The sequence below is a fragment of the Choristoneura fumiferana genome, chromosome 11 (genome assembly GCF_025370935.1).
Source record: "Choristoneura fumiferana chromosome 11, NRCan_CFum_1, whole genome shotgun sequence".
NCBI lineage: Eukaryota > Metazoa > Arthropoda > Insecta > Lepidoptera > Tortricidae > Choristoneura > Choristoneura fumiferana.
Window position 1 is genome coordinate 15,815,914 of NC_133482.1, and position 25,817 is coordinate 15,841,730.

At 38.0% G+C, this 25,817-nt stretch overlaps 1 protein-coding gene across 4 annotated transcripts in view; it reads left to right on the plus strand.

Annotated features, from left to right (window-relative positions):
- LOC141432871 (neurexin 1-like) overlaps positions 1 to 25,817 on the plus strand; it is a 261,481-nt gene that overhangs the window by 191,294 nt on the left and 44,370 nt on the right. For all 4 annotated transcript variants that reach the window (XM_074094675.1, XM_074094676.1, XM_074094677.1 and 1 more), the window contains exons 6-8: positions 6,328 to 6,477; positions 9,085 to 9,245; positions 21,875 to 21,901. In XM_074094675.1, the coding sequence (XP_073950776.1) occupies positions 6,328 to 6,477; positions 9,085 to 9,245; positions 21,875 to 21,901 (338 nt within the window). The remainder of the gene's footprint in view (positions 1 to 6,327; positions 6,478 to 9,084; positions 9,246 to 21,874; positions 21,902 to 25,817) is intronic.

A 25,817-nucleotide genomic window follows, 5' to 3' on the forward strand; every position in this document is an offset into this window, starting at 1 on the left:
TATACCGCAAACTGCGACGTCGTCGTCGAAAGCAATGACGATATTGGGTGCACCTATTTTAAGTTGAAGGCTTTCTTGAGCTTGTTATGACTTATAGGAGACGTCGTGGCCGAGTGGTTTGACCTATGGCCTCTCAAGCAGAGGATCGTGGATTCAAACCCCCGCTCGCAACCTCTGAGTTTTGAAATTCATGTGCGGAATTACATGAAATTTACCACGAGCTTTACGGTGAAGGAAAACATCGTGTTGAGGAAACCTGACAACAAACCTGCGAAGCAGTTCAACGTGTGTGTGAAGTTCCCAATCCGCACTGGGTCCGCGTGGGACTATAGCCCAAGCCCTCTTGTTCTAAGAGGAGGCCTGTGCCCAGAGTGGGACGTATATAGACTGGGATGAAATACGATGAAAATTAAATATAATTCTGAAATATACATTCAGGTCAAGTAACCATTAAGCTTTTAGATTCCTAAGGCAAGCTCACGTCTGCCGCCCCAAAGTTAGCTCACACGCACTCATGTTACGCTCTGAAAGTAGATCGGTACCGAGGGCATGGTATTGCTTCCGTTCCCATAAGCTCTATGGAATCGTCTTGGGAACTTCGACGTCGCGAGCCGCGGGCAAAAGCTAGTATTTGTATAATCATCATCATCATCATCCCAGCCTATATACGTCCCACTGCAGGGCACAGGCCTCCCCTCAGAATGAGAGGGCTTGGCAGTAGTTCCCACGCGGGCCCAGTGCGGATTGGGAACTTCACACACACCATTGAATTGCTTCGCAGGTTTGTATAGGTTTCCTCACGATGTTTTCCTTCACCGTAAAGCTCGTGGTAAATTTCAAATGTAATTCCGCACATGAATTTCGAAAAACTCAGAGGTGCGAGCCGGGGTTTGAACCTACGATCCTCTGCTTGAGAGGCCATAGGTCAAAGCACTCTGCCACCACGGCTTCAACATTTGTATAATAGCAACCATATTTGCCAAAAGAAATGAATGGTAGCATGTGAATGATTTTGTTGGAGTCAGGGCCAAACCACTGGATTGAGCTTCACAATCCCAAAATTCTGTCCACGGAACGTCATTTTTACTCAAGAAGTTGAAATAAAAAAGCATGAGAATTTCAACCGGGACGATGGATATAAGCTTTCATCTTCGTGGATTCCTGTTATTAATAAGTGTCAGCGTCGGGATGATGTTCGGAGGGACGATCGGACGTTGTTAGTGTTGTGTGTCGGTGTGATAGGGTGACTAATAAAAGTGACCAAGTGCGGGTAGTTCGTGATACGAGTGCCGGTACTATTAGTGATCAAGTGCGGGTAGTTCGAAGAACTCGCGCTGCTAGGCAGACTTGACACCCCACCCTTTAGTCTACTCGTGACCACGGCAACTGTAACTTTGCCGAAACGTCGAGGTAAATATTACTTGTGTAAAAATAGCGTGATAAGTCCCGTATATAGTATTTTGACTATGAGTGAGAATCACGAAAGTTTAAAAGTTTAAAGAGTCGGTAGCAAGCTAGTTCATAAACTTTCAATTTATATCGCTCAAAATCTATCGAATGCACCAGAACCAGATGCAGTTTTAATCTCAACACCTGGGAAATGATTAATAGGCAAACTTCCGCTAGAGTTTGGACCGTTTTTAATATTACAGGCAATTTCGCAGACTTCGCCGGCGGTTTATTAAGCGCTAGTTTACTTTAACGTTGGCAGGTTGGTTTCGTGGTAACGGGGTTACTTGATTTATAACTCTGGCTGGGACTCTAAAGCGTTGCAACCGCGTTTTCCCGTGTGTTACGAAAATCTTAGGATATTACCATGAACCGGCCACACTCCTCACCACGTACGTTACCTGGTGGTAATGATTGAGATTGTTATACCTAGTGCCATCCACGAAGAGGCATGATTTTATCAAAATTAGACTTTAACGACATTGTAATAAGAACTACGGCACGCGTCATCGTGCATGACTCTACCTATAGTTGACGGACATCCAGGTATTAGTAACACACGTAACATCGGTTGAAACGCTCCAGAGCCTCACCCTTCTATATTTCGTTTTTTTTTGCATTACAAAAAAGGTAGACAATCTTGGCAAGTCTTTTTATAGAAAATAGTAAAAAAAAAACCGTATCTATAACTTATGATACCAAAATAATGTAAATGATCATTATTATGTCCTTGCTAATTGTTACAATACTTGCTGTGACTTATGCTGTGCCCAGCAGACGCGTGAAGGTGTCGCTCAAATCAATAAATATAATACGAGTATCATCATCATCATCATCTCAGCCGTAGGACGTCCACAGTTTGACATAGGCCTCCCCCATAGACCTCCAGTTGTTTCGGTTGGAAGCAGCCTGTAAGCCCGTTAACACGCTGCCGTCCGTCCTTCCATCTCGTTGATGTACGTTCTAAGGCTGGAAACAGTGCTCGACCGACGGTACGTCCCGACCGTACGTCCTGACCGTCAGCGCTGACCGTCTGTTGCGAAAATTCATTTAGTGCTACGCTGACGGCGAACTGCGACGCGTGTGTACAGTTCACAGGTCGGTCGCTTCGTCAGCGAAGCACTGAATGCATCCATACAATCTTATAGCTCGTCGAGCAGCTGCTAGGCAGACTTGACACCCCACACTTCAGTCTACTCGTGACCACGGCAACTGTAACGTTGCCGAAACGTCGAGGTAAATATTACTCGTGTATAAATAGCGTGATAAGTCCCGTTTGTGGTATTTTGACTATGAGTGAGAATCACGAAAGTTTAAAACGTTATATTTAATACGTGTCAGGTAATTATAAAAAAATCACAAATGGATCAACAAATGTACTTAGGTTATAAAAATACTGTAATAATCAGAGCCCGGGATTTTCTTGGCATTTTTGATCTGTCATAGTGACTTCTCACTTATCGACTCTACCTAATTACGGATATCGATAATGACACTATTGTATAATAATAATCGAAGCCGTGGTGGCCGAGTGGTTTGACCTATGGCCTCTCAAGCAGAGGATCGTGGGTTCAAACCCCGGCTCGCACGTCTGAGTTTTCGAAATTCATGTGCGGAATTACATTTGAAATTTACCACGAGCTTTACGGTGAAGGAAAACATCGTGAGGAAACCTGCACAAACCTGCGAAGCAATTCAATGGCGTGTGTGAAGCTCCCAATCCGCACTGGGCCCGCGTGGGAACTACTTCCCAAGCCCTCTCATTCTGAGGGGAGGCCTGTGCCCTGCAGTGGGACGTATATAGGCTGGGATGATGAATAATCGTAATATCTTAAAAGATATTATAAATAAAGACACTAATAGAACACTTTTTAGCACTACAACAGACTGAATATGAAATTTATTAGAAATTGTTGACTATTCATTGTCTTCATTGCGTAATGCACATATATGTCTATTTCACTGCTCAAAAGTTAATTGGGAGAGATCGCTCTTTAACGATAAAATCGTCTATTGTTGACCTCTAACTTTAATCTTTTTTAACATGTTGTGTTGTGTATCGATTTATCGATATTGAATATCGGAAGTCGATAAATGAGAAGTCACTATGACAGATCAAAATGCCGTCTAAATTCCGGGCTCTGGTAATAGTAGTCAAAATACAATAAAATGTCAGCAAAAAATATATTTAAAAATAATAAAAACAATAATTGAAGGGGAAAAACTGAACAAAAAGGTAAAGTAAAATTTACATTTAATTTTCCATGTCAAAAGGAGATTTCAAATACTCAGATCTGCTACTCTTTGAAGCAAAATGTGAACCCAGGACCGTAAGTTTAATAGTCAGGTTTTAGAATTAGTACCTTGTGATCTTTAAACACTAATATATTTTTCAGAAACGGCTAAAGTTATCCTAATGAAATGAATCATCGCTTTAATAAAAAATAAAATACTTTGACTTTGACTTTGAATTTTTGTTTATGTTAGAACACCCAATAGGTATGTAGATTCTGCCTATTAAAATTCATTTGGCTGGGTTGCCAACTCGCTTTGAGAGAAACTTTTTTAATAACTCAAGTTGCGTTTGTCCTGCGCACACAAACAAGGGAGGCTGTGTGTATAGCGTTGGAGATAATTAACAATGTGTGATGCAGTGGTTAGTATTAAAGTCCTAATACGTAGGGCGAAAAGACAGCCGAACAATCGCTAGATGGCGTTAGTATCGTGTGGTTTTTCGACGTTACTTACAGTCTTGCTTGCAATGAGGGCTACCGTTTTCGCGCTCAAATGTGTAGTGGTTAGTTATTACGGGCGTGAAAACAAAATTTACATTTAAATCATATTTACTTTAAAACCGTACCATAAAAATATCGAGCATGCCACAGTGTTGCGTAGTCCGTTTTGTTCGGAAAAAAGGGAGGACAAAGGTTTCCGAACGACAAAACTGTCTCAAAACACAGTCATTCATTGCCCCGTAACGAATATCTGCCGCAATTAATTTCAGGTATTGCAAGATATTCACAAATTACATACATTTTGTTGGCGGCGGCCACTGGTTGCGCCGCCATGGTGTCCCGGTGAAATATAGCCCTAAGTGTGTTAGACAATAAGGCTGCCGGGTTGGCATCTCTAAAGCCGAGTTTACTTAGACTTTCAAGAAACATCGTAGAAGTTGCATTACATTGCGAGGCCGTAAAGCCAACGAGTTTTTTGTGGTCAATCGGGCGCCGCAGTGTAATGCAACTTGCGCGATGTACTAAACATTTAATAGTACATTGTGTTTTAAGGGTGGTAAACAAGGAATTACGAACGAGAGTCTATTAGAAGCCCGAAGTCGAAGACTGAGGGCTTTAATGAGTCGATGTTCGTAATTCTAGTACCGCCCGTGCGACATACAATGTTTTTCATCACATTTGCGAGTAAAATTGTATATTTGTAAAAGAAAAACTAATATTTTTTCAAAAATTGCCGATACCGCTGACTACGCTCTTGGCAGCGCCAGCCTCCGTGCCGCCCCACCCCACGCAGCATGTGCCCGACGTGCGCACAGCCGCGCTCCTGCACGCCAGCACGCCCAGCACGCCATGCAGTATCATACTCATTTACCGACCTTGGGCTTCATGGCAAGAAAATTAGTACGGGCAATGACTCATTTACCGACCACGGGTTTCATGACAAGCACATTAAGGTCGAGGGTTTTATTTGGGGGGTTGCAACCAAGGTAGCCTGCATGTTACGACACTGTTTACGAGCAAGTGTGATGAAAATTTTGTTACGATATTTACGGTGAAAGATAAATTGCAAAGCAATTCAATGGTGGTGGAGTTCCAATCCGCATGTTTCGAAGCTTTCTCATTTTGATCTGATTATCTACTACTGACCACTTCCAATCGTCGTATTGACTTACTGATTTAATCACTCAAAGTGGGTGAAATTAAATTTGCAAGATTAAGGGGCTGTTTCACCACCCATTGCTTAATTTTATTTGACGAATAAATGTGATGCTGTCTCCGTATATTCGAACAAAACAAACAGAGACGGCACCACATTTATCCGTCAGATAAATTTAATCAATGGATGGTGAAACAGGGGTTTAAATATTTCTTTAATTTCACACATATTTTTTTATAAATGCGAAAGTTTTATTCACAAACAATTTTGTTTAAACTGCTAAACCAATTTGAATGAATTTGTAACAAATCTATTTATGTTTATGTAATAGAAATAATCTAATAACAGTTTCCAATTAAACGGATTCTTAAAATTAGAATTGACATTAAATATGCATATACATAACAACCACTTCTATTTAGATTTGGGATACAGATAGTTTGAATCCCGTAGAAGGAGGTAGGATAGCTTTTATCCCGGAAAATTGCATAGTTCCCGCGGGATAGTGATTAACGAATTCTGCGCGGACGGAGTCGCGGTTCTGCATAGTAGTTTAAACTAAAGTCCATTAAAACCTGCGCAAATAGTTTGTTACATTACGGGGCTCGATTGACCGCTTCAATTTAGTTATCTTTGAAACCACGCAATGTACACAACGTACTGCAATTTGCACGACTTTTCTTGCAGTTCTAAGTACGGCCAGTCAAATAAGTCATCTATTAATTTTAAACGAGTTCCTATCAAATGAATATGTCGCTAAAATCGAACTTTCAAGTTGACAGACACGGTTTTGGCGTTATCCTCTTATGACATACAAAAGATTATCGACTCTACGGTGGTAGACCACATTTGGCTGATGGCACATCGGGTTTTACAATGGAAGTTACAAAAAAGTTTGGAAACTTCAAAACACCGTCTGCTTTCCAGTTAACGTGCTCAAAGCGCAATGTTTCAACGCAGGTCCTTTAAAAAGTCCTTTTGTTTCAGACAAAGCCCCCTCGGAGGCGACGTTTCGCGGCGCCGAGTTCCTCTCCTACGACCTCACTCAGACTGGGGGGGAGCCCATAGTCAGCACCCAGGACGCGATATCGCTGTACTTCAAGACGCGTCAGCCTAATGGTCTGCTGTTTTACACTGGTAAGTGATTTTAAGGATTCCTTTATGTCTTAAGAACTAAAAAAATAATTGAAAATCAGGGATCCTAAAAAAAATCTTGTGGGAATTCCCAAAACTTACATCGCGGTCGTCATTAAAATTGCATTAAAGGAACTCGTGACTCATGTTTCTAAACCTGGCGGTTAAAGTTTAGGGGTTGTTTCATCACTCTTTTATAAACTTTATGTGGCAGATAAATGTGATGCCGTCATTATTTATTCGGACAAAACAAACAGAGATGGCATTATAGAACTATCACATTAAATTCATCAATGAAACATGCCCCTAATTGTAATATACTTTTGGACTCTATTTTGAAGGTCAGTCAAAGAAATTTTTTAATAATTGTATTTTCCTATCCTTATATGATAACAAAACATAATATTATGTACAATTTACAATTTACTTTATTATTTAATTTTCTTTTAATACTTTAACTTTCCTTGATGATGACATGGAAAGAAAAATTTACAAAAAATGGAATACCCCTTCTTACTTCGAAAAACTTAACTTGCCTATATTTTTTATTTCCTTGCCCCGCAATGGTCATTATACACAATCAAAGCTTCCTTAATAACAACGAATGTTTAATTTTAATTACGTTTATGACTCCCTCGGCTGATATTTGCATGCAAACTCTATTTGTCGTGCAGTTATGCTTTGTGGAGTTAGTCCTAGCTGACCTAGCTACTCGTGGCACGTAAATAATAACTGGTAGGTACCTTCAGCCAAATATGTACCCTAAAGTTTATAATCGTTTGCATGAAGTTTGCATGTCATAAAACAATATGCCAAAAAACGTGCCTGTCAACTTGAAAGTTCGACTTTAGCGATATATTAATTTGATAGAATCGTGTTTAAAATTGATAGATCACTTATTTGACTGATGAGTGATGGTACTTATAAATTTTATAAATTAATACATAATAATTATGTTGTAAAATGGTGAACTGAAAATATATAATTATATATCATGAGACACTTGACACCAATTGACCTAGCAAAGCTGGTTTGTTATGTGTACTTTAAACATAGCTGAATATCCATACTAATATTATAAATGTAAAATGTGTGTGTGTTTGTATGTTTGTCCGTAAGTCGAAACGGAGCGATGGATTGACGTGATTTTTGGCATAGATATAGTTTATGAGCCAGAGATTGACATATGCTACTTTTTATCCCGGAAAATGCACAGTTCCCGAGGGAACAGCGCGCAATAATCTAATTCCACGCGGTCGAAGCCGCGGGCAAAAGCTAGTTTGAAATAATACTGGCGACAATCCTATATTAAATAAAGATTATTTTGAGTCTAACTTTGATTTTTTCGCTTTTAAAATCAACTGCTAAACATGCTCACATGTTCAAGGTTGGGGCGAAAAAACTAGTAGGTATTCTTTATAATAGTAAACTCATTTCTGAAGTCTTTTGTGCAAAGATTGTTTGTCTAGAGCCACCATTAATCAGTTTCGCGAATTTGTGCCAAATTCACATCGTTACTAACGTGCCTATTGAAAAGGCTTGTTCTTAGTACCTTACTTGTTCCAGAAATACCTATTCAGCTCTCAAATCAGTAGAAACAAAGATGTTCGTGTTACTAAAGGATCACAAGGAGTAGATAAGATAATTCTTTGTTTAATAACGGAAGACCAGTGCTGGTTTTCAAATCCTGAGCCCAGACCTTTTTGTAACATCCTCTGTACAATTTCGTTGCTGTCGGTTTTGAGACCCTGGGTGATTGGGGTCCATAAAAACCAATAAAAGAAATGCACTACTAGCTGTTGCCCGAGACTCCGTTCACGTGGACTTCATATATCGCTATCCCGCGGAACTATGCATTTTCCGGGATAAAAACTATCCAATGTTCTTTCCGGGACTCATACTATCTGTGTACCGAATTTCATCAAAATCAGTTCAGTAGTTCCCTCTACAACCACGCAAACTCACAAATTTCAGGTACCTACAGTCAGCAGCACCAATATCTGACACAACAAGCGTGCATAAATATCTGATACAACTCTATTTCTAGGGCCGGAAGGACGTGTCAGATATTTTTGCACGCTCCGCTGTGGCAGATATTAATGCTGGTGACTGTACCTCTTTATATTAGTAGTATAGATATCGAAAATACAAACTGATACATGGATGCACAGAAAAACCAGAAAAAGAGACCAGCGCTGGGAATCGAACCCAGGTCCTCAGCATTCCGTGCTGCGTGCCATACCCCTACACCACCACTGAACAAGAGTACAGACACAAATATCTCCTATGCACCACATATCTCAGCTTGTTTGTTTCATATTTAGTCTCTTAAGCAGCGACACTAGCGACGTCTATATTTTAGCCCTCATCGAGAAACTTTCAACCTTTCTCACCCGGACAAGAGATGTCGCTATTAATTATTTATTATTAGTTATATTATTGTGGTTTTTATTAGTTTGTATTTTCGATATGTATTTTATGGGATGCCCGTAAAAGTAACAAAATTTGGAGTTGAAATAAAAAATACAAAAAGACTCCAAAAACCAATCTTAGTAGTATAGATGAGTGTGTCTTACGGTAGTTTCATGTTCAACGATTGTGTTGCCTTAGGTCATGAAGCTGACTACCTCAACTTGGCTGTCCGTGACGGCGGCGTCTCTCTCACCATGGGTCTTGGTAACGGCAAGCAGGAGATGCATATCAAGCCGGCGAAGACGCGGTTCGATGACCATCAGTGGCACAAGCTGACGGTGCATAGGAGGATACAGGAGGTATGTTTTTATACTAGTTTCTTCACCATCATACCAGCTGTAGGACGTCTGCTGTTGGGGATAGACTCCTAGGTAGAATAAATAAATATGGGATTATAAAACTAAAAAAAATTAAAGCATTATTGTTTTGGTATGAGCATAAATAGTAATTTTATTTCGTCTACATCCTGCATACGAGGTTTACGACCATGGGAAGTGAAATATTAGATTATACAACAAGAGCATAAAACGAGCCATTTTACCCAAGTCGCTCATATAGACGGCCGAGAAGGTACGGCGAGGGAGGATAGACAGTTCGAGGGGAAAATGGGTTTAATGCTCGAGTTTTACACTCTGCTTTTCACTTAGGTAGATTGCGAGGAAATGAAATAGCAACAGTGGAAACAATAATTCACTTTCTATGTACCTTATATTTATTTTTTTATGCATTATTATAATAATATATTTTTTTTTCATTTTATTGATTTATTATGATTGGTTTGATTGATTTTTAGTTTTATATAAAATAGTTCTTTTTTTTTTTTTTTAAGTAGCCTGTATAGTGTCCCACTGCTGGGCAAAAGCCTCCCCTCTTGACCTCCACAACTCTCGTTTCTGACGCAATGTCAGCCAGTCCTTTGCGTACGTGTCCAGATCGTCCCGCCATCTCCTTCTCGTCTGCCTTCTCGGTCTCCTATCGAAAATAGTTCTTATAAAAAAATTATTAAATAATATGTAAATACTTTTCATTTGTAGCTGACACCTGACTACCTTGGTCTTAAGTTGGTCTTAGACGAAGATTTTATTTTATGGACTAGAGCATAAAAAGTCATTTTATTTCGCCTAGATACAGCATAAACACGAACTTTACGAGCATGAGAAGTGAAAAAGTCATTTTATTTCGTCTAAATCTTGCATGAATATGAGTACGAGGTTTATGGCCATGAGAAGTGAAAATAGTTATTTGTGACACAAGGGAGCAAAATGGTGTATTTACGGCGAGGGCGTACATTGAATCCAGAATGTAGCGAAGGATTCTACAATAGAATCGTGAGCGTAGCGAGGGATTCTAAAGTAGAATCCTGAGCGTAATGAGGGATTCAAGTGTTAACGCCCAAGATGAAAATAATTTTGCTCCGAGTAACCTCATACAACTTTTCACACCGAGCTTTAAGAAACATGAAAAAGAAAAATCTAAATATTATTAAAGAACAACCAGCATAGAAAATGGCGTGGCTTTACAATTTTATCAACTTGAAAAAAATGGCATTTACAATAAAACGCTTAGAAAAGCCTTGAACAGAAAAGTTGTACTTTGCTCCCTCTCGTCAGGGAGGAAAAGTTACTTTTCTGAAGGAGAGGTGTGAAAAAATGTTTATTTTCTCAGTACAGTCTGTAACGAGCTCGGTGACCGCTTTAGGTGAATCATCATCATCATTGATTCACCATATCAGCCGCAAAACGTCCAATGTTTGACATAGGCCTACCCTATAGGCCTCCAGTTGCTTCGGTCGGAAGCGGCCTGCATCCACCGCGAACCTGCTTTAACCAGGTCATCTGACCATCTCGTTGGTGGACGTCTTACGCTGCGCTAGCCGATCCGCGATTCTCGAGTGTTATCAAAGCGTTGGTAGCGGAGAAACCATTTGGTTAGAAACGCAGTAGAGTGGGGACTACGAATCGCCAAACGAAGCGTTGGCAGGGCTCCCATTCAAATTCAAGTTCAAATTCAAATTCAAATGATTTATTCAGTAAATAGGCCGAAATGGGCACTTTTACACGTCATTTTTTTAAACTACCAGCGCTTTCGGAAAGACCATCATTGCCAAGAAGAATGCGCCGCAAGAAACTTGGCAGAAAGTCATTTTTTCATAAAAATATAATTACAAATAAAATACTTAAAAACTATATTATACAATTAAAGTAAAAAAAAACAAAAAATAATAATAAAAGAAATACAGGGATGTATGGGGTCCCTTAGTTACATTACAATACTAAACACTAATTATATCTAAACTATATCTACGTTCAGTGGAAGTGTAGAATGCTTCCACCGTTAGAAAGAAAAAAATAAATATTGCCACTAAAAACCCTAAAATAAAATAACATATTTATTGCTTGTGGCAAAAGGGACCGGCTCAGCCTAAGCCGAGTCCACGCAGCGAGCCGCGAGGCCTCGGCGCTGGCTTTCAGCTTGGCCCTTCCGTCTCTGAGCGTACATAAAACTATGCTAGGGTGAACATCTGACAAGTAATATTATTACCTAATGTCTATAAATTTAAAAAATTAGAATTTGGATTATGAGAAAAAAATAGTTTACTAATGTTTCGGCGAATAACGTTTGGCAACCTGTTTCATTTCGCAACTTTTCATTTCCCAACTGTTTAATATTTCTGAAACTGTAAATATTTCAGGATTTTTATAAAACTAACCTAACCTAACCCAAAGGGTTCTACACGATGGCCCTGAAATAAATCCTGAAATATTTACAGTTTTAGTTTGCGAAATGAAATGTTGCGAAATGAAACAGGTTGCCAAACGTTACGTTGCGAAAAGGCAGTACTCGGAAAAAATATACAATTGTACGTGGCTCCGCAAAAATAAACTAGTTACAAGAATTGATGACATACCTAGTTCATCAGTCACAAGAATACCGGTTATTAGGATTGTTTTATTATTATTGTATAGATATCATTTAATAATATTGTAGATCTGTTTAAAAAAATATACCTCGTTGAGTTTCTTGCCGGATTCTTCTCAACAGAGGTTTTTCCGAACCGGTGGTATATTTTTTTGACATTCATAAGTGCTTGTTATAGCCTAAATTGAATAAAGATATTTTGACTTTGACTTTGACATTATTATTTTAATGAAAGAAAAGAGGAGAGGAGAGAACATTGAATCCCGCCCGGGGGCTTTATCCCCCCATTAGGATGGACTGATATCGCGAGAGTTGCAGACAGCTGGAATTGCTGAGGCCTTGGTTCAACAGTGGACGTCTTGCGACTGATGATGATGATTGCGGTGCATTGTTCTTAGCTGTGATGATCTTTCCAAAACGCTGATAGCATAAAAAAAGCTCTGTGCGTTCTACTTACAGAATACTTAAACTTTAAGCGCTACAAACTATTGTACTAAATGAGTAAACCAAAAACATTGTCAAACAGTATAACATAAAGACTTATGAGAAAACATTAAAGACAAAAAAACAAAACTATTCAATGGCTGGGGTACACTGCTGGTTTTGGATCAGTCCATCCGATGGATAGGAATTTAAGTCGCGTGCCTCGAATGCACATACTTGTGGCTCGTATAATAGGCATTATGATTCTTGATGTATGTATGGTTAAATGTGATGCCGTCTCCATCTATTCGAACAAAACAAATAGAGACGGCATCACATTTAACCGTCAGTTAACAGTAATCAATGGATGGTGAAACAGCCCCTTAGGGATTTATCCTAACGGTCAGCGATGGTTTCACCGAGGTGTTTAATGAAGGCCGACATCTGTGGTGCAAAAACTCCGTCAACTGATGTGACGAGGGGGGTGAAAGTAGCATGTCGGTTTTCGCAAGCGTTCGAGTATTTTTTATATTTGAACTTTTGTTAAACGACACATTTGCTGAAACATTTGCGAGTGACGCAAAATAGCTTTAATCATTGCGTTAGTGAGTTTTGCTATTTGATTTAGTTTATGTGACATTCCTCGTGAATGCTAACACCGTCATTAGTATTCGCATTATTAAAATCATTACCACTTTGCAAATGAAATACAAACTAAAGGACAAAAATATTTTTTTCTCATCTCGTTATGAAGGCAGAAGTTTTCCGAACTCGATATAAAAAGACGAAAAATGGAGGTATAAATATTTATTTCTCGTAAATTAGTTTTCCCTGAAGTTGACAAAGGCTAGACTTTGTCGTGAAATTGCTATCTTAGGTTCAATGAATTTTTCATTTTAAATTACTTTTGTTAGTTATTGAAAGTATTATGATGGAAATACTGGGAGACGTAAGCTTTCAGTTACCACCACTTTGTAACATTTTTCTAAACTTATATATTTTTTCAGATACATGGAATAATTATCCTATTTGCAATAATACAATTTTCAAGTAAGCTTTGATGCATTTTCTAGAAGCGTATCTAAATTAGCGGGGCCTATGGAAATTGGGTTAAATAGAAGAGAGTAGGTATTTGTTTGTAAAGATGTATTTGTTTAAACAAAAAACACCTTTAAGATAGCTAAATTATCAGCAACGTAAGCTGCTTTTTATCCCGAGAAAATGCAATTTTCACATTTACACAACTCATATGATGTTAAACAAACTAGCCTGTAGACCTATCAATTATTTACAAATTTCATTTGGCATAAAACCTCATCTCAACTGAAAATAAAATGGTCACAGATAAGAAATTATTTAATTATGCTCAGAGAATCCCATCCCGGGATTGTTAGTATGGCGAATCCCGGGATCCCGGGATTCATCCATATTAAAAATCCCGGGATCGAACACTAATTATGTTGTAAATAAAATTACATGTACGTACACTACTTATTCTAAATATAATTACTTTCAAAAGCGTAACAAAGCAAATGCCACAAACACTTACTCGTATTAAAGGCGAAAAAGAACGTGTAGAAGAGCTATTGGAAATTCTATTCATCGATCGAACCATTCACCACTAATTACTGGCTCCTGATGGATGTTTTTGTACCGTTACCGTATATTGAACCAAATTGTCGATAAGTTCACAATATTCGTAGTCGGTAATAGTTATAGTAAAGTAATTTAATTGAAGCACGACATGCGAACTGAATAGTTGCTGATGATTATTATTATAGGACGAATGCTTCAAGTTGTGCAGCATGTAAGAAAGAAATAAATGATATGAAGGAGCCTGGAATAATACAATATCCGAACTCACCAAATTCGACGAGCTGATGGTTTCCTGGGGGCCCCGTCTGTCACTCCATAGGTCACTGGCTGAACTGGTCAGATATAAACACTGCGGTGCTAATGAAGCTTTCAGGATTTCAGGAGAAATTGTAAGAAGAACAGAAACGAATTAATTTCTAGGGACGTGCGTGCCGCCATTCGAAGTTGCTTGTTAATAACAGCCATATTAAACCGCCGTAGGAGGCAGCACTGTCGCGGCGCTTCGTTCGGAAATCAAATTGCCTCATTCCAGTTACAAATTAAGAATAACGTTTAGAAATAAGAATGAATAATTTGTATGTGCTAAACGATGCGAAACAAATAAAGAAAGACATTAAAAATAGAAGAAAGTACGGAACACAGCAATTTCATTATTTCATTCACCTAATGCGACTGCGTTGGGTGAATGAAATAAAGCCGAGCTTGTTTATAGGCTCAACTGAGAAAGTAATTGTACACTACTGCTGAGACCGGTAAGCTATCCTGGACGAGTAGAAGTTTGATACGAGGCCAGGATGGCGATTACTGGTCAAAGCTTGTATATGGCTTTTCTCAAAAATGAAAATTATGATAATGGTGATAATAAAATGACAGTGATTGTGATGTGATGATGATGATGATGGTGAGGATGATGATGATAGTGATGTGATTATTATTGATGGCGAGGGAGGATGATGATGATTGATGATTTTTGACGGTGATTATGACTTACTTCCTGGACAGTTCGAGCAGCTAGTCTCCTCTCCAGTATGCATTACTTTCTACGACGTTTTTGATGACGTAATGGCAACATTTCATACCATTTTTGAGAAAAATATATTTTTAACCTATTATATTAAACTCGTATTAGGCAGCATCCGTGTAAAGTAAAAACTTCGTCTATGATCAAGACAATAATAGTTCTCTACTTATATTCTATATTAATGAAACTAGACACCACACCTTCTGATAGATTAGGTATTTAAATACAATGCATGTAAAACAAGAGATAGAAATGACCTTTGATTGTAATTACGTTGCCGTTTAATATTCCTGCAATGGAAGTAAATCGCAGACTGTATAACTGGTTCATAAAACCCATTTTACTCTCGACTTAACTATCAACTGTCGCCACGGCTCGGGTAGATATTAACGTCTCTGGTAAAATGCTACGTTTGACGCACATGTTGCACAACTTAGTACTTTTTTACTACCATTTGCACGGTCATGTTATTAGCTCAGGTGGCATTTCTATTTCTCTAATCATTAGGACTCAACTAGGTATAAAGTTTCTGAATATTATTAATGTGAACCATTTTTGAACATGAAACTATCGTGAGACCACCACCATTGGAAATTGGTGAACCATTGGAAAACATACTACTTACTACTTATTCTATCGCACGCAACTAGTAATCTATCAAAATATCTTTATTCAATTTACGCTATTACAAGCACTTATGAATGTCAAAATAATCTACCACCGGTTAGGAAAAACCTCTGTTGACAAGAATCCGGCAAGAAACTCAACGAGGTATATTTTTTAAACAGATTTACAATATTATTAAATGATATCTATATATCACAAATAAATACAACTTTATTTTTAACACCGCGGGTTCGCTATTTGAAGGGATCGCTAATGCGGATCGGAATTATTTCCAAATATCCCTGTCCATGATATAATCATTAACTTTATAATACGCCTTAGATATTAATGTCTTCTTGACAATAGATTTGTTTCTGATCCGACAATGATTCATATTGTCAATATTCAGAAACTTCATACTTGTGTAATTCAGGATCTACTTAATGACGACCGTTGACTACAAAACGAATTATTTTTCTGTATCTGTCCTTTTTTAGTCCCTTGCCCGCTTTTTATTCTTCGTGTAAACGACTTGATTAGCCAAGTCCTGCCTTAGTGTATTTGCACGCGTTCGGGCCGCGAGTAACCCAACCCCTAACGAGCTCCGTGATGAATCCTCCGACTTGGCGCTGTCGTTTACATGGTGCCTTGCTTAATCAACAGAGCGATTTTTCGCAACTAAAACACAATTACAAAGTTGACTAGATATAATTTAAAATAAGATTTTGTAAAAAAATATTAACAATACAAGCTTTTTCGCTGACTGGATTTTTTGTTGACTGTACTTGTCATCCAATTTACATATGTATATTAAATTTCAAGTTAAACCGGCCACTGGAAGTGGATCCAAATGAACTTGCAAGATATGACCTAAAACAACTACAACACGCACAAAAACCACACTGACTTACTGAAAACCACTCAATTGATAATAAATTGTGCTTATTCCTCTATTGTTGTACAGTCACCAGCACCAATATATGACACAACAAGCGTGCATAAATATCTAATACGACTCTATTTCTATGGCCGGAAGGACGTGTCAGATATTTTTGCACGCTCCGCTGTGGCAGATATTAATGCTGGTGACTGTACCAATAATGAGTTTACATACATACGGAGTACCATAATAATTAAGCTTCATATTTATTTGTTTACATTGAAAAGTAAATAATACATAGCAATTAAAATGAAACTTACCTACATAAAAAAGATAAATATTCGCCACCGGTGTATTTTTTTTTAATTTTCTAAATCTTCTTTTATAAGAACCTTCTCCTGACAATAGCAAACACAACAAAAAAAGAATTAGCGAAATTGGTCCATCCGTTCACGCGTGATGCCGTGACCAAGGGAAATAGGGATTCATTTTTATATATAAAAAAATAATAAAAAGAAGATAATTAAAACTAAAACAAATGATTTAAACCGCCCCTTAGGCAAGGTTCCGAAGATGCTAGCAGCGTTCTCTCTTTGAATTGCTAGGCTAATATCTTTCAGAATTGTACAGTCACAGCACCAATAACTGACACAACAAGCGTGCATAAATATCTGATACGACTCTATTTCTAGGGCCGGAAGGAAGTGTCAGATATTTTTGCACGCTCTGCTGTGGCAGATATTGATGCTGGTGACTGTACACCTCAAGCTGTATCAATAAAAAATATATAACAAAAAATTTAACTGACTACAAAAACCATGAAAATAATTTTCTACCAGTCTGAAGTTGGTGACTCAGCACGAGCCTCAGGCAATATTAGCCTTCGATGCGCGAGGGAAGTTCAAATTAATTTTAATATCTTGATCCCCTTGAGTCCTTGAATAATGGAAAACGACAATTTTAGACACTGTGTCCATTACAAATAGAATTTCATAAAAATATTGGCGCATTAGCAAATTATTTATTGCTTATTTTATTTGTTTTGTTTCTGATGAGTAAATACCTACAATAAAAAAGTCTTTCCTATTCCTTTTTAGGGTTCCGGAGTCAAAATGGCAAAAACGGAACCCTTATAGCTTCGCCATGTCTGTCTGTCTCTCCGTCCGCGGCTTTGCTCAGGGACTATCAATGCTAGAAAGCTGTAATTTTGTACGGATATATATATAAACTATGCCGATAAAATGGTGCAATAAAACATTAAAAAAATATTTTTTTAGGGTACCTCCCATAGACGTAAAGTGGGGGTGATTTTTTTTTCTCATCCAACCCTATAGTGTGGAGTATCGTTGGATAGGGCTTTTAAAACCATTAGGGGTTTGGTAACACAATTTTTCGATTCAGTGATGTGTTTGCGAAATATTCAACTTTAAAGTGCAAATTTTCATTAAAATCGAGCGTCCCCCCCCCTCTAAAATCAAAACCGGTGGGTGGATAATTTTGAAAAATTCAGAATGGTAGTAAGTATATCAAACTTTCAAGAAAAATAACGGCTACGTTTGCTTGAGAATTATTAGTAGTTTATGAGTAAATAGCAGCCTAAGGTATAAAATATAACTTCATTCGCTCGTAATGGCTACGGAACCTTATTTTCGGGCGTGTCCGACACGCTCTTGGCCGGTTTTTGTATGTTCTGTGGTCCGTTAGAATTTAGATCATTATTTCAAGAAACATTTTTACATTTCAAAGTCAAAGTCAAAATATCTTTATTCAACTTAGGCTATAACAAGCAACACAATGTTTTAGACTATCGCAGTCATTACTAATTTTATTTTAAAATTCGGGTTTAGTTCCGCGTACCTTAGTTTTAGAAAAGCTCGATATTTCGGCACAGTTCGGTGGGTCGTCTCGTGACCATGGCGCATGCGACTGTGCCGAAATATTGAGCTTCTCTAAAACTAAGGTACCCGGAACAAAACCCGAATTTAAATCATAAAATTTATAACAAGCACTCATGAATTTCAAAAAATCTACCGCCGGTTCGGAAAAACCTCTGTTAAGAAACAGTCGGCAAGAAAATCAAGTTTTTTTTTCTTCGTAAAACAGGTCTGCAATGTTTGTTGTTGTTCTTGGGTCAAATCAAATCTTGTACAGTACGGTTACTTGGAGTTAACACTTGACAGATGGGCGTGCCTTCAGTCAATTTTCAACTTTGACGCCATAAAAATGTAGTACATTGTGTCTTAAGGGCGGTAAATAAGGAATTACGAACGAGAGTCTATTAGAAGCCCGAAGTCGAAGACTGAGGGCTTTAATGAGTCGATGTTCGTAATTCTAGTACCGCCCGTGCGACATACAATGTTTTTCATCACATTTGCAAGTAAATTTTATATTTGTAAAAGAAAAAATATAATTCTTCCAAATATTGGCGATACCTTAGGCTGTGCTCTTGGCAGCGTCGCCCTCAACCTCCCTCGGCATGCGCCGCAACGTGCGTGTGCATGTGGTCCATGTAGTCCTGCAGCAGCGCGCGCAGCGCCATCAGTACGCGCAATGACTCATGCGAGCGACCACGGGTTTCATGACACGACATTAAGGTCGAGGGTTTTATTTGGGGGGTTGCAACCAAGGTAGCCTGCATGTTACGACACTGTTTACGAGCAAGTGTGATGAAAAAGCCATTTTTAGTATACCGCTACTCACGTTTACAGATTATGTAAAAACTATTTTATTTGTATGACGTCAAAGTTGAAAATTGACTGAAGGCACGCCCATCTGTCAAGTGTTAACTCCATGTAATCGTACTGTAAATTCATTTTGACCCACTTCCAGTGGTCGAATCGACTTGAAAACATTGCAGTTAACAAATAAATAGCCAGCAAAATAATCTTGTATTTAAAATTTAACTTTTAGTAGAATTTTTGTTACCTGTTTTATCTATGTCCAATGACATCACTGAAAAAAAAGATAGCTGAACCAGGTAGTGAGGCTACTTAACGTTTAGCCAAAATTTACTAATTGGGAACCAAAATTATGCTTATATTGCAAAACATCACCTAGCTTCTACGAATCCTAGCTTTTAGCTAGTACACTTAGTAGGCGTTAGTTTTGTAGTCACGTATGTCACGTAAGCCGTGGTGGCCTAGTGGTTTGACCCCTCGCCTCTCAAGCAGAGGGTCGTGGGTTCAAACCCGGCTCGCACCTCTGAGTTTTTCGAAATTCATGTGCGGAGTTACATTTGAAATTTACCACGAGCTTTGCGGTGAAGGAAAACATCGTGAGGAAACCTGCACAAACCTACGAAGCAATTCAATGGTGTGTGTGAAGTTCCCAATCCGCACTGGGCCCGCGTGGGAACTATGGCCCAAGCCCTCTCATTCTGAGGGGAGGCCTGTGCCCTGCAGTGGGACGTATATAGGCTGGGATGATGATGATGATGTATGTCACGTAAGTCGTTACAAGCAACATTTTTTTTTGTTACTGTTAGCAAATCGTTTTAGTGTGTGTTTTTATAAAAAGTGATTGGCATGAAATATCATTATTTATTGCGGCCCGACCGATATTTATTTTCTTTGTAATTCGAAAACCGCCGTCTCATTCAACACTTTCAATAAAAAAAACTTCCGTTCCGTCAATAAGAGTGGGTTTCTGTGTCAAGAAGTTATCGAATTTTCTTTATCGGGGCCATGGGAGAGTATATATCGAATTTTCTCGAACGCTTTCATTCACTTAGAATTTCTGTAAATACGATTGGTTTGAAAAAGAGAAACCGGCCAAGAGCGTGTCGGACACGCCCAAAATATGTTTTTTTTCTAATGATTTCGTATTTTGTAGGGCATATTCCAAGTTTAGGTATATTTTATACCTTGGCTGCTATTCACTCTTAAACTACTAATAATTCTCAAGAAAACTTGACCATTATAGTTTTTCTTGTAAGTTTGATATACTTACTACCATCCTGAACGGGGGACGCTCGATTTGCATCCACCGGTTGCCCATTACTCTCGCAATATCGCCAGTCTACCTAGTGGAAGGCCTGCGAATGCTTCGTCTTCCAGCTCATTGTCGCCACTCAAGGACTTTCTTCCCCAATGGTTATCTGTTCGAGACCCTAAATGAACAAAACCACACAATATCTTCATTACTGACTATTTTTTGGGGAATTAAGATTTGTTTTTGGAGTTTTTTTTTTTCTGTGCATCCATGTTTCAGTTGGTGTTTTCGTTGGATTTTTTAACCCCCGACGCAAAAAGAGGGGTGTTATAAGTTTGACCGCTATGTGTGTCTGTGTGTGTCTGTCTGTCTGTGGCACCGTAGCTCTTAAACGGGTAGACCGATTTGAATCAGGTTTTTTTAATTGAAAGCAGGTTTTCTAGCGATGGTTCTTAGACATGTTTTATCAAAATCGGTTCAGCCGTTTTTGAGATATTGAACTTTGAAGTGACAAAGTCGGGGTTTTCCTACTTTTTGTAGGTTAGGTTAGGTTATTGAGGAATCAACTTAGGCTTCGTTTTACAAAACTTTTATAGTATTGTCAAAATCAAGCGTTTTATTCCGAGTAGGAAGTTATTGCCATATTGCTTATGCATTACGTATTTGGCGCCTTTCAAATATGAATGTGTTCACGCAAAATGCCAAGTTACCCGGCCTCGCAAAAGGTCTCTCTTGTTGTTATTTATTTTATTTAACGAATCACCTGCACGTCTGTAGCATGTACCATTAATAGTTTATTTATGTGCCTCGCCGTACCGGAGGTCGTTGGGTCGAGTCATTTCAATATCATTATTTAAAGAGGGATCTTTAGGCATTCGACATTCCTTATAAACGAACATTTCTTACTTTGGTAATGCTTGTATTAAATTTCCAAAGAGGATGTGACGTTTATGATATTGTTTTCGTTTTTGTAGAGTCATTCTACAATGATGCTATCTATGACACTCGTGTCTAAACCTTCGTCAAAAAGGACATTAGCAGATTTATGATATTCTACTATCTCATGCTATCCTATTCTTACTAATATTGAAAATGTGAAAGTGAGTTTGTTTATTCCCCTTTCACTTTTTAAACCAGTTGCCATGAACTTTTGCATACTTATGTCTGAAACTTGGCGTACAAAACAAAGATCTCGATCCTTAGTTGATTCAAAGGATACTATAATAGCAAAACTAGTACCTAGAGGGTCCAAAAACTTAAGTGCATTAGAATTTAAAAATCAAGTGTGAATTTCATCTGTAATCAATTAGATGGCGTTTTTCGAGTGAACGTTGTGCTTTAAAAATGTCGTTACCTTAACTTTTCAAGCGACTTCAAAAAAGGAGGAGGTTCTCAATTCGAGTGTATGTTTTTTTTTATATGTTTGTTACGCGATTACTTCACCAATTGTGGGCCGAATTTCAAAATTCTTTTTTTCAGGCTAAACTCTTGTGAAGGTATTTCTAACGTGGGTAAAATAATAATGATTTCAAATGTGTTTTTTTTGTCCACAGATAACACCGCTTACAAGCTTCTGCAGGGTAAGTACATTTCGTTGTTGTAATAATCTACTAATTTGACAGTTCAGATAATGAGATAATTTTAGGGACTAGAAGCTACTAAGATTCTATTAAAGACAGACAGACGCTCTAGATAACCAATACGATTTTAATATTACCTAAAGTAGACGAGGATGAAATTACGTACTTAGCCCTACAATGCCCATTCTATACATGACCAAATTCTACATATGCAGGAGTGTGAATGTTTTTTTCTGGTATTTATAATCAACCAATTTGAAGCATTTATATTTATATTTAAAAGAAGAAAGGGCTTTTAAAATGCCTTGCGCATTGCATGTGGATAAATACAATTGAATCTCGTAAAAATGGAGTATTGTAGTAGATAATGGAAGGCATCTGAATAGACCATCACAATGCAACCGGCAGAATCAAGAAATAATGCATTTGGTGTTGCATCCATTGTGATCTAAGCGTATTTCGAATCAGCGAAGAAATTCTGTATTTTAAAACGTATAATGTTTTAAACCTTTGCTATTCTCATTATACTTAACTAATATCTACTGTTTGTAATTCTAATATTTCTCATTTCTAATAATTCTAATTTTTTATATTCATTATTTAAAACTCAATAAGTATAAGCTGGGCTGTAGGCTACGGGACAGGGGTTGCGACCCCCGCTCCGGGTCGTACCTGGTTCACCAGGTGGCGCTGGCCATACAGCGGGGAAATGCGGCTGGCATTATGGGCTCTTTTGAGCCGGGTACGACGCGTAATGGTGGCTTTTAGGTTGTAGTTTAGGTCTTAGTTTGTAGTTTTTATTATAGGTTTAAGTTGATTTTATTTTGTTTATTTTAATTTTAGTTGACATTGTTGGTGTAATTTAATTTTCCTTAATAAAGATTTAAGTATGTTCTTTATAGGTATTCTAATTTCTAATATTTGTAATTTCTAATAGTTTTAAAATACTCAAATCACGATAGATGTGCCTCTAATAACTGAAGAGCTTCTTCGATTTCTCCAGGATCCCATCATCAGATCCTGATCTGATATCAATGGGTACCTCATTGAGTTTATTGCCGGATTCTTCTCAACAGAGGTTTTTCCGAAACGGTGGTACATTTTTATGTCATCCATAAGTGCTTGTTATAGCCTAAATTGAATAAAGATATTTTGACTTTGACTTTAAATGGGACTAACTAGAAAGTATATCCTAAAAAGGACGAATTATTCATATCAGTTCAGCCCTCTAGGAAATCATAGAACATAAAATGACCTGGATCTAGACTGAGTTCGCTTTTCTCAGTTAGTGAGACTGTAAATTTTACCATCCCATATTATTCATTCCAGCTATTCTCAATCTCTCGAAAAACTAAGGCATCTCTCTCTCTTTGTGTCTTATGCCTCACCTGACTTTATGTTGCCCAGTGCCTCATAAACAGGCTTTAACCTCACATTCGTAAACCCATGTAAAACACGCTTAAAGGTACGTTAACTCCGCTAAAGTACTTGTAAATTGAGTTCAACAAGAAACGAGAACTTGCTTAATTTCAAACAAGTCACAATTAGCAAGCCTAGCTAATTAAACTCCAAGTTCTTCATTACTGACACACACCGTTATTATTTTCTAAACAGCTAGCTGTTGCTAACTTCGTCTGTCCCGTGGGGATTCTACTTGCTTTTCGGGATGGTATCCGTTTATTTCGCAACTAACGTTTGGCAATCTGATTCATTTCGCAACTTTTCATTTCGCAAACTCTAAAACTAAAAAATACTTTAGGATTTATTTCAGGACCGTCGTGTAGAACCCTTTAGGTTAGGTGAGGTTAGCTTTATAAAAATCCTGAAATATTTACAGTTTCAGAAATATTAAACAGTTGCGAAATGAAAAGTTGCGAAATTAATCATGTTGCCAAACATAAGTCAACCTTCTGGGATAAAATATAGCTTTCTATAGGCGAAATCAATGAGAAGGCCAAGACCCGTAAACGACCCACAGAGGAGAAAGACAGAGAGAGAGATAGGCGAAATCCAGGAGAAGCAGACTCCAGCTCTACGGTGTGAAAGGGATGAGCCAAACCACCACTATTTTCCCAAGAAAGTCATCATGAGTATATATTCATCATCATCATCATCCCAGCCTATATACCTCCCACTGCAGGGCACAGGCCTCCTCTCGGAATGAGAGGGCTTGAGCCATAGTTCCCACGCGGGCACACTGCGGATTGAGAACTTCACATTCACCATTAAATCGCTTCGCAGTTTTGTGCAGGTGTTTTCCTTCACCGCAAAGCTCGTGGTAAATTTCAAATGTAATTTCGCACATGAATTTCGAAAAACTCAGAGGTGTGGGCCGGGGTTTGAACCCACGGTCCTTTGTTTGAGAGGCCACCAGGTCAAACCACTAGGCCACCACTGCATGAAGGATATTACAAGCTTTATTATTTAGTTTCACCTGTCCCGTTGTTTGTAATCAAATCTAGCTCAAATCAAATCAAAATTAAATTCAACTAACTTCCAGTAGTTGGATTGACTTGAAATTTGGTATAACATACTTATGTAAATTGCGTGACAAAACAATAATCTGGTAGCCCACCCTCACACCCTGGTAGTCCGGCCAGGATCGTCTCCGCAGGACGGAACTCTTCAACGGTTAATGGCATCGACTTGAAATTTTTTATGCAAATGTAGTTTGGGTGAATGCAAGTAAAGTCAACGAAAAGTAGGTACAGTCAGCAAAAAAAGCGTTGGTATACTAAAAAGATTTTTTTTACCAAAAAGTTATTTATCCTTTGTGATCACTGATCGATAGCGCTGATTACGACCGTGTCAAAAGTTATAGCGTCTGAGAAGAGAACGAGAAAAAGAGAAGTGGAATATTTATACATGTCACATAAAATTTATCAATGACTGGTGAAGAAGGCCCTAAAACTAAATTTTTCAAACATGCTAATCCAAAATGAAGAAATAGGTAATCGAACTTTAAATGAAGCTGTTTAGGATGTTACATAATTCCCGTAAACAGTGTGTTCACAAAAATTCAATGATGCGGAATAGATAGCGCCTGTGTCCCGATATTACCTAATAGACCGCAATATTATTATGAAAAGTGTGGCAGGCGCTAAACAAGCTGTTATACAAAGCGTTCCGTACAATTCCGTCGATTTTCCTTGAAAGAAAATGAATAACTTGAGAAAATTGAGGCTACCTAATCAATACCTACTTAATATAAAGATAATTTTAATATACTAGTTTACATTCAAAAACAACAATTATTATTAGTTATATTTTACGTTCGCTGGGTTGACAAAAATTTGGTTTGTGTGTAGGGTTAATATTATAATAGCAAATAATAATTTGATTTGTTTGCTATCTATATAATAGGTTAATTGCTGTTAAAAACGCTCATTCGGTTTTTTGATATGGATTTATTTCTATTTATGTTGCGAGTTTGAAGTTTGTATATTTAATTGTTACACAAATAGAACGAGAAAAAAATCTTAATAAGTAATAATTTCTTGTATGGGGGAAGTCCATTGCTATCTTGTTATTGTGGCGAAATTAAAAATACACATAATATTATGTCTGGATTTCAGCTGTTCTATCTATAACGGTTCCCGAGAAACAGCTCCGCAACAGACAGAGACGGACAGCGTAGCGACATAAATAGGGTTTTGTTTGTAATTTCTTGGATACGGAACCCTAAAAAAGTGGGTAGATTACTGGACAAGGACTTGAACAAGATTTTGCGATTGCTTTATTTCTCTGCGGAACCCTAGAAAGTTGCCGAGCGACATCTGTATCACACGCCCACGTAAGGGACGAAATGTTTATCCGATACCATTTTACGAGTAATAGTCTGAAAGGAAACAAATTTCATTAAACCTTGTGGCCAATATGGAAAAAGTTTGGCCCCCAGCTTATGGAAGTTTCACTA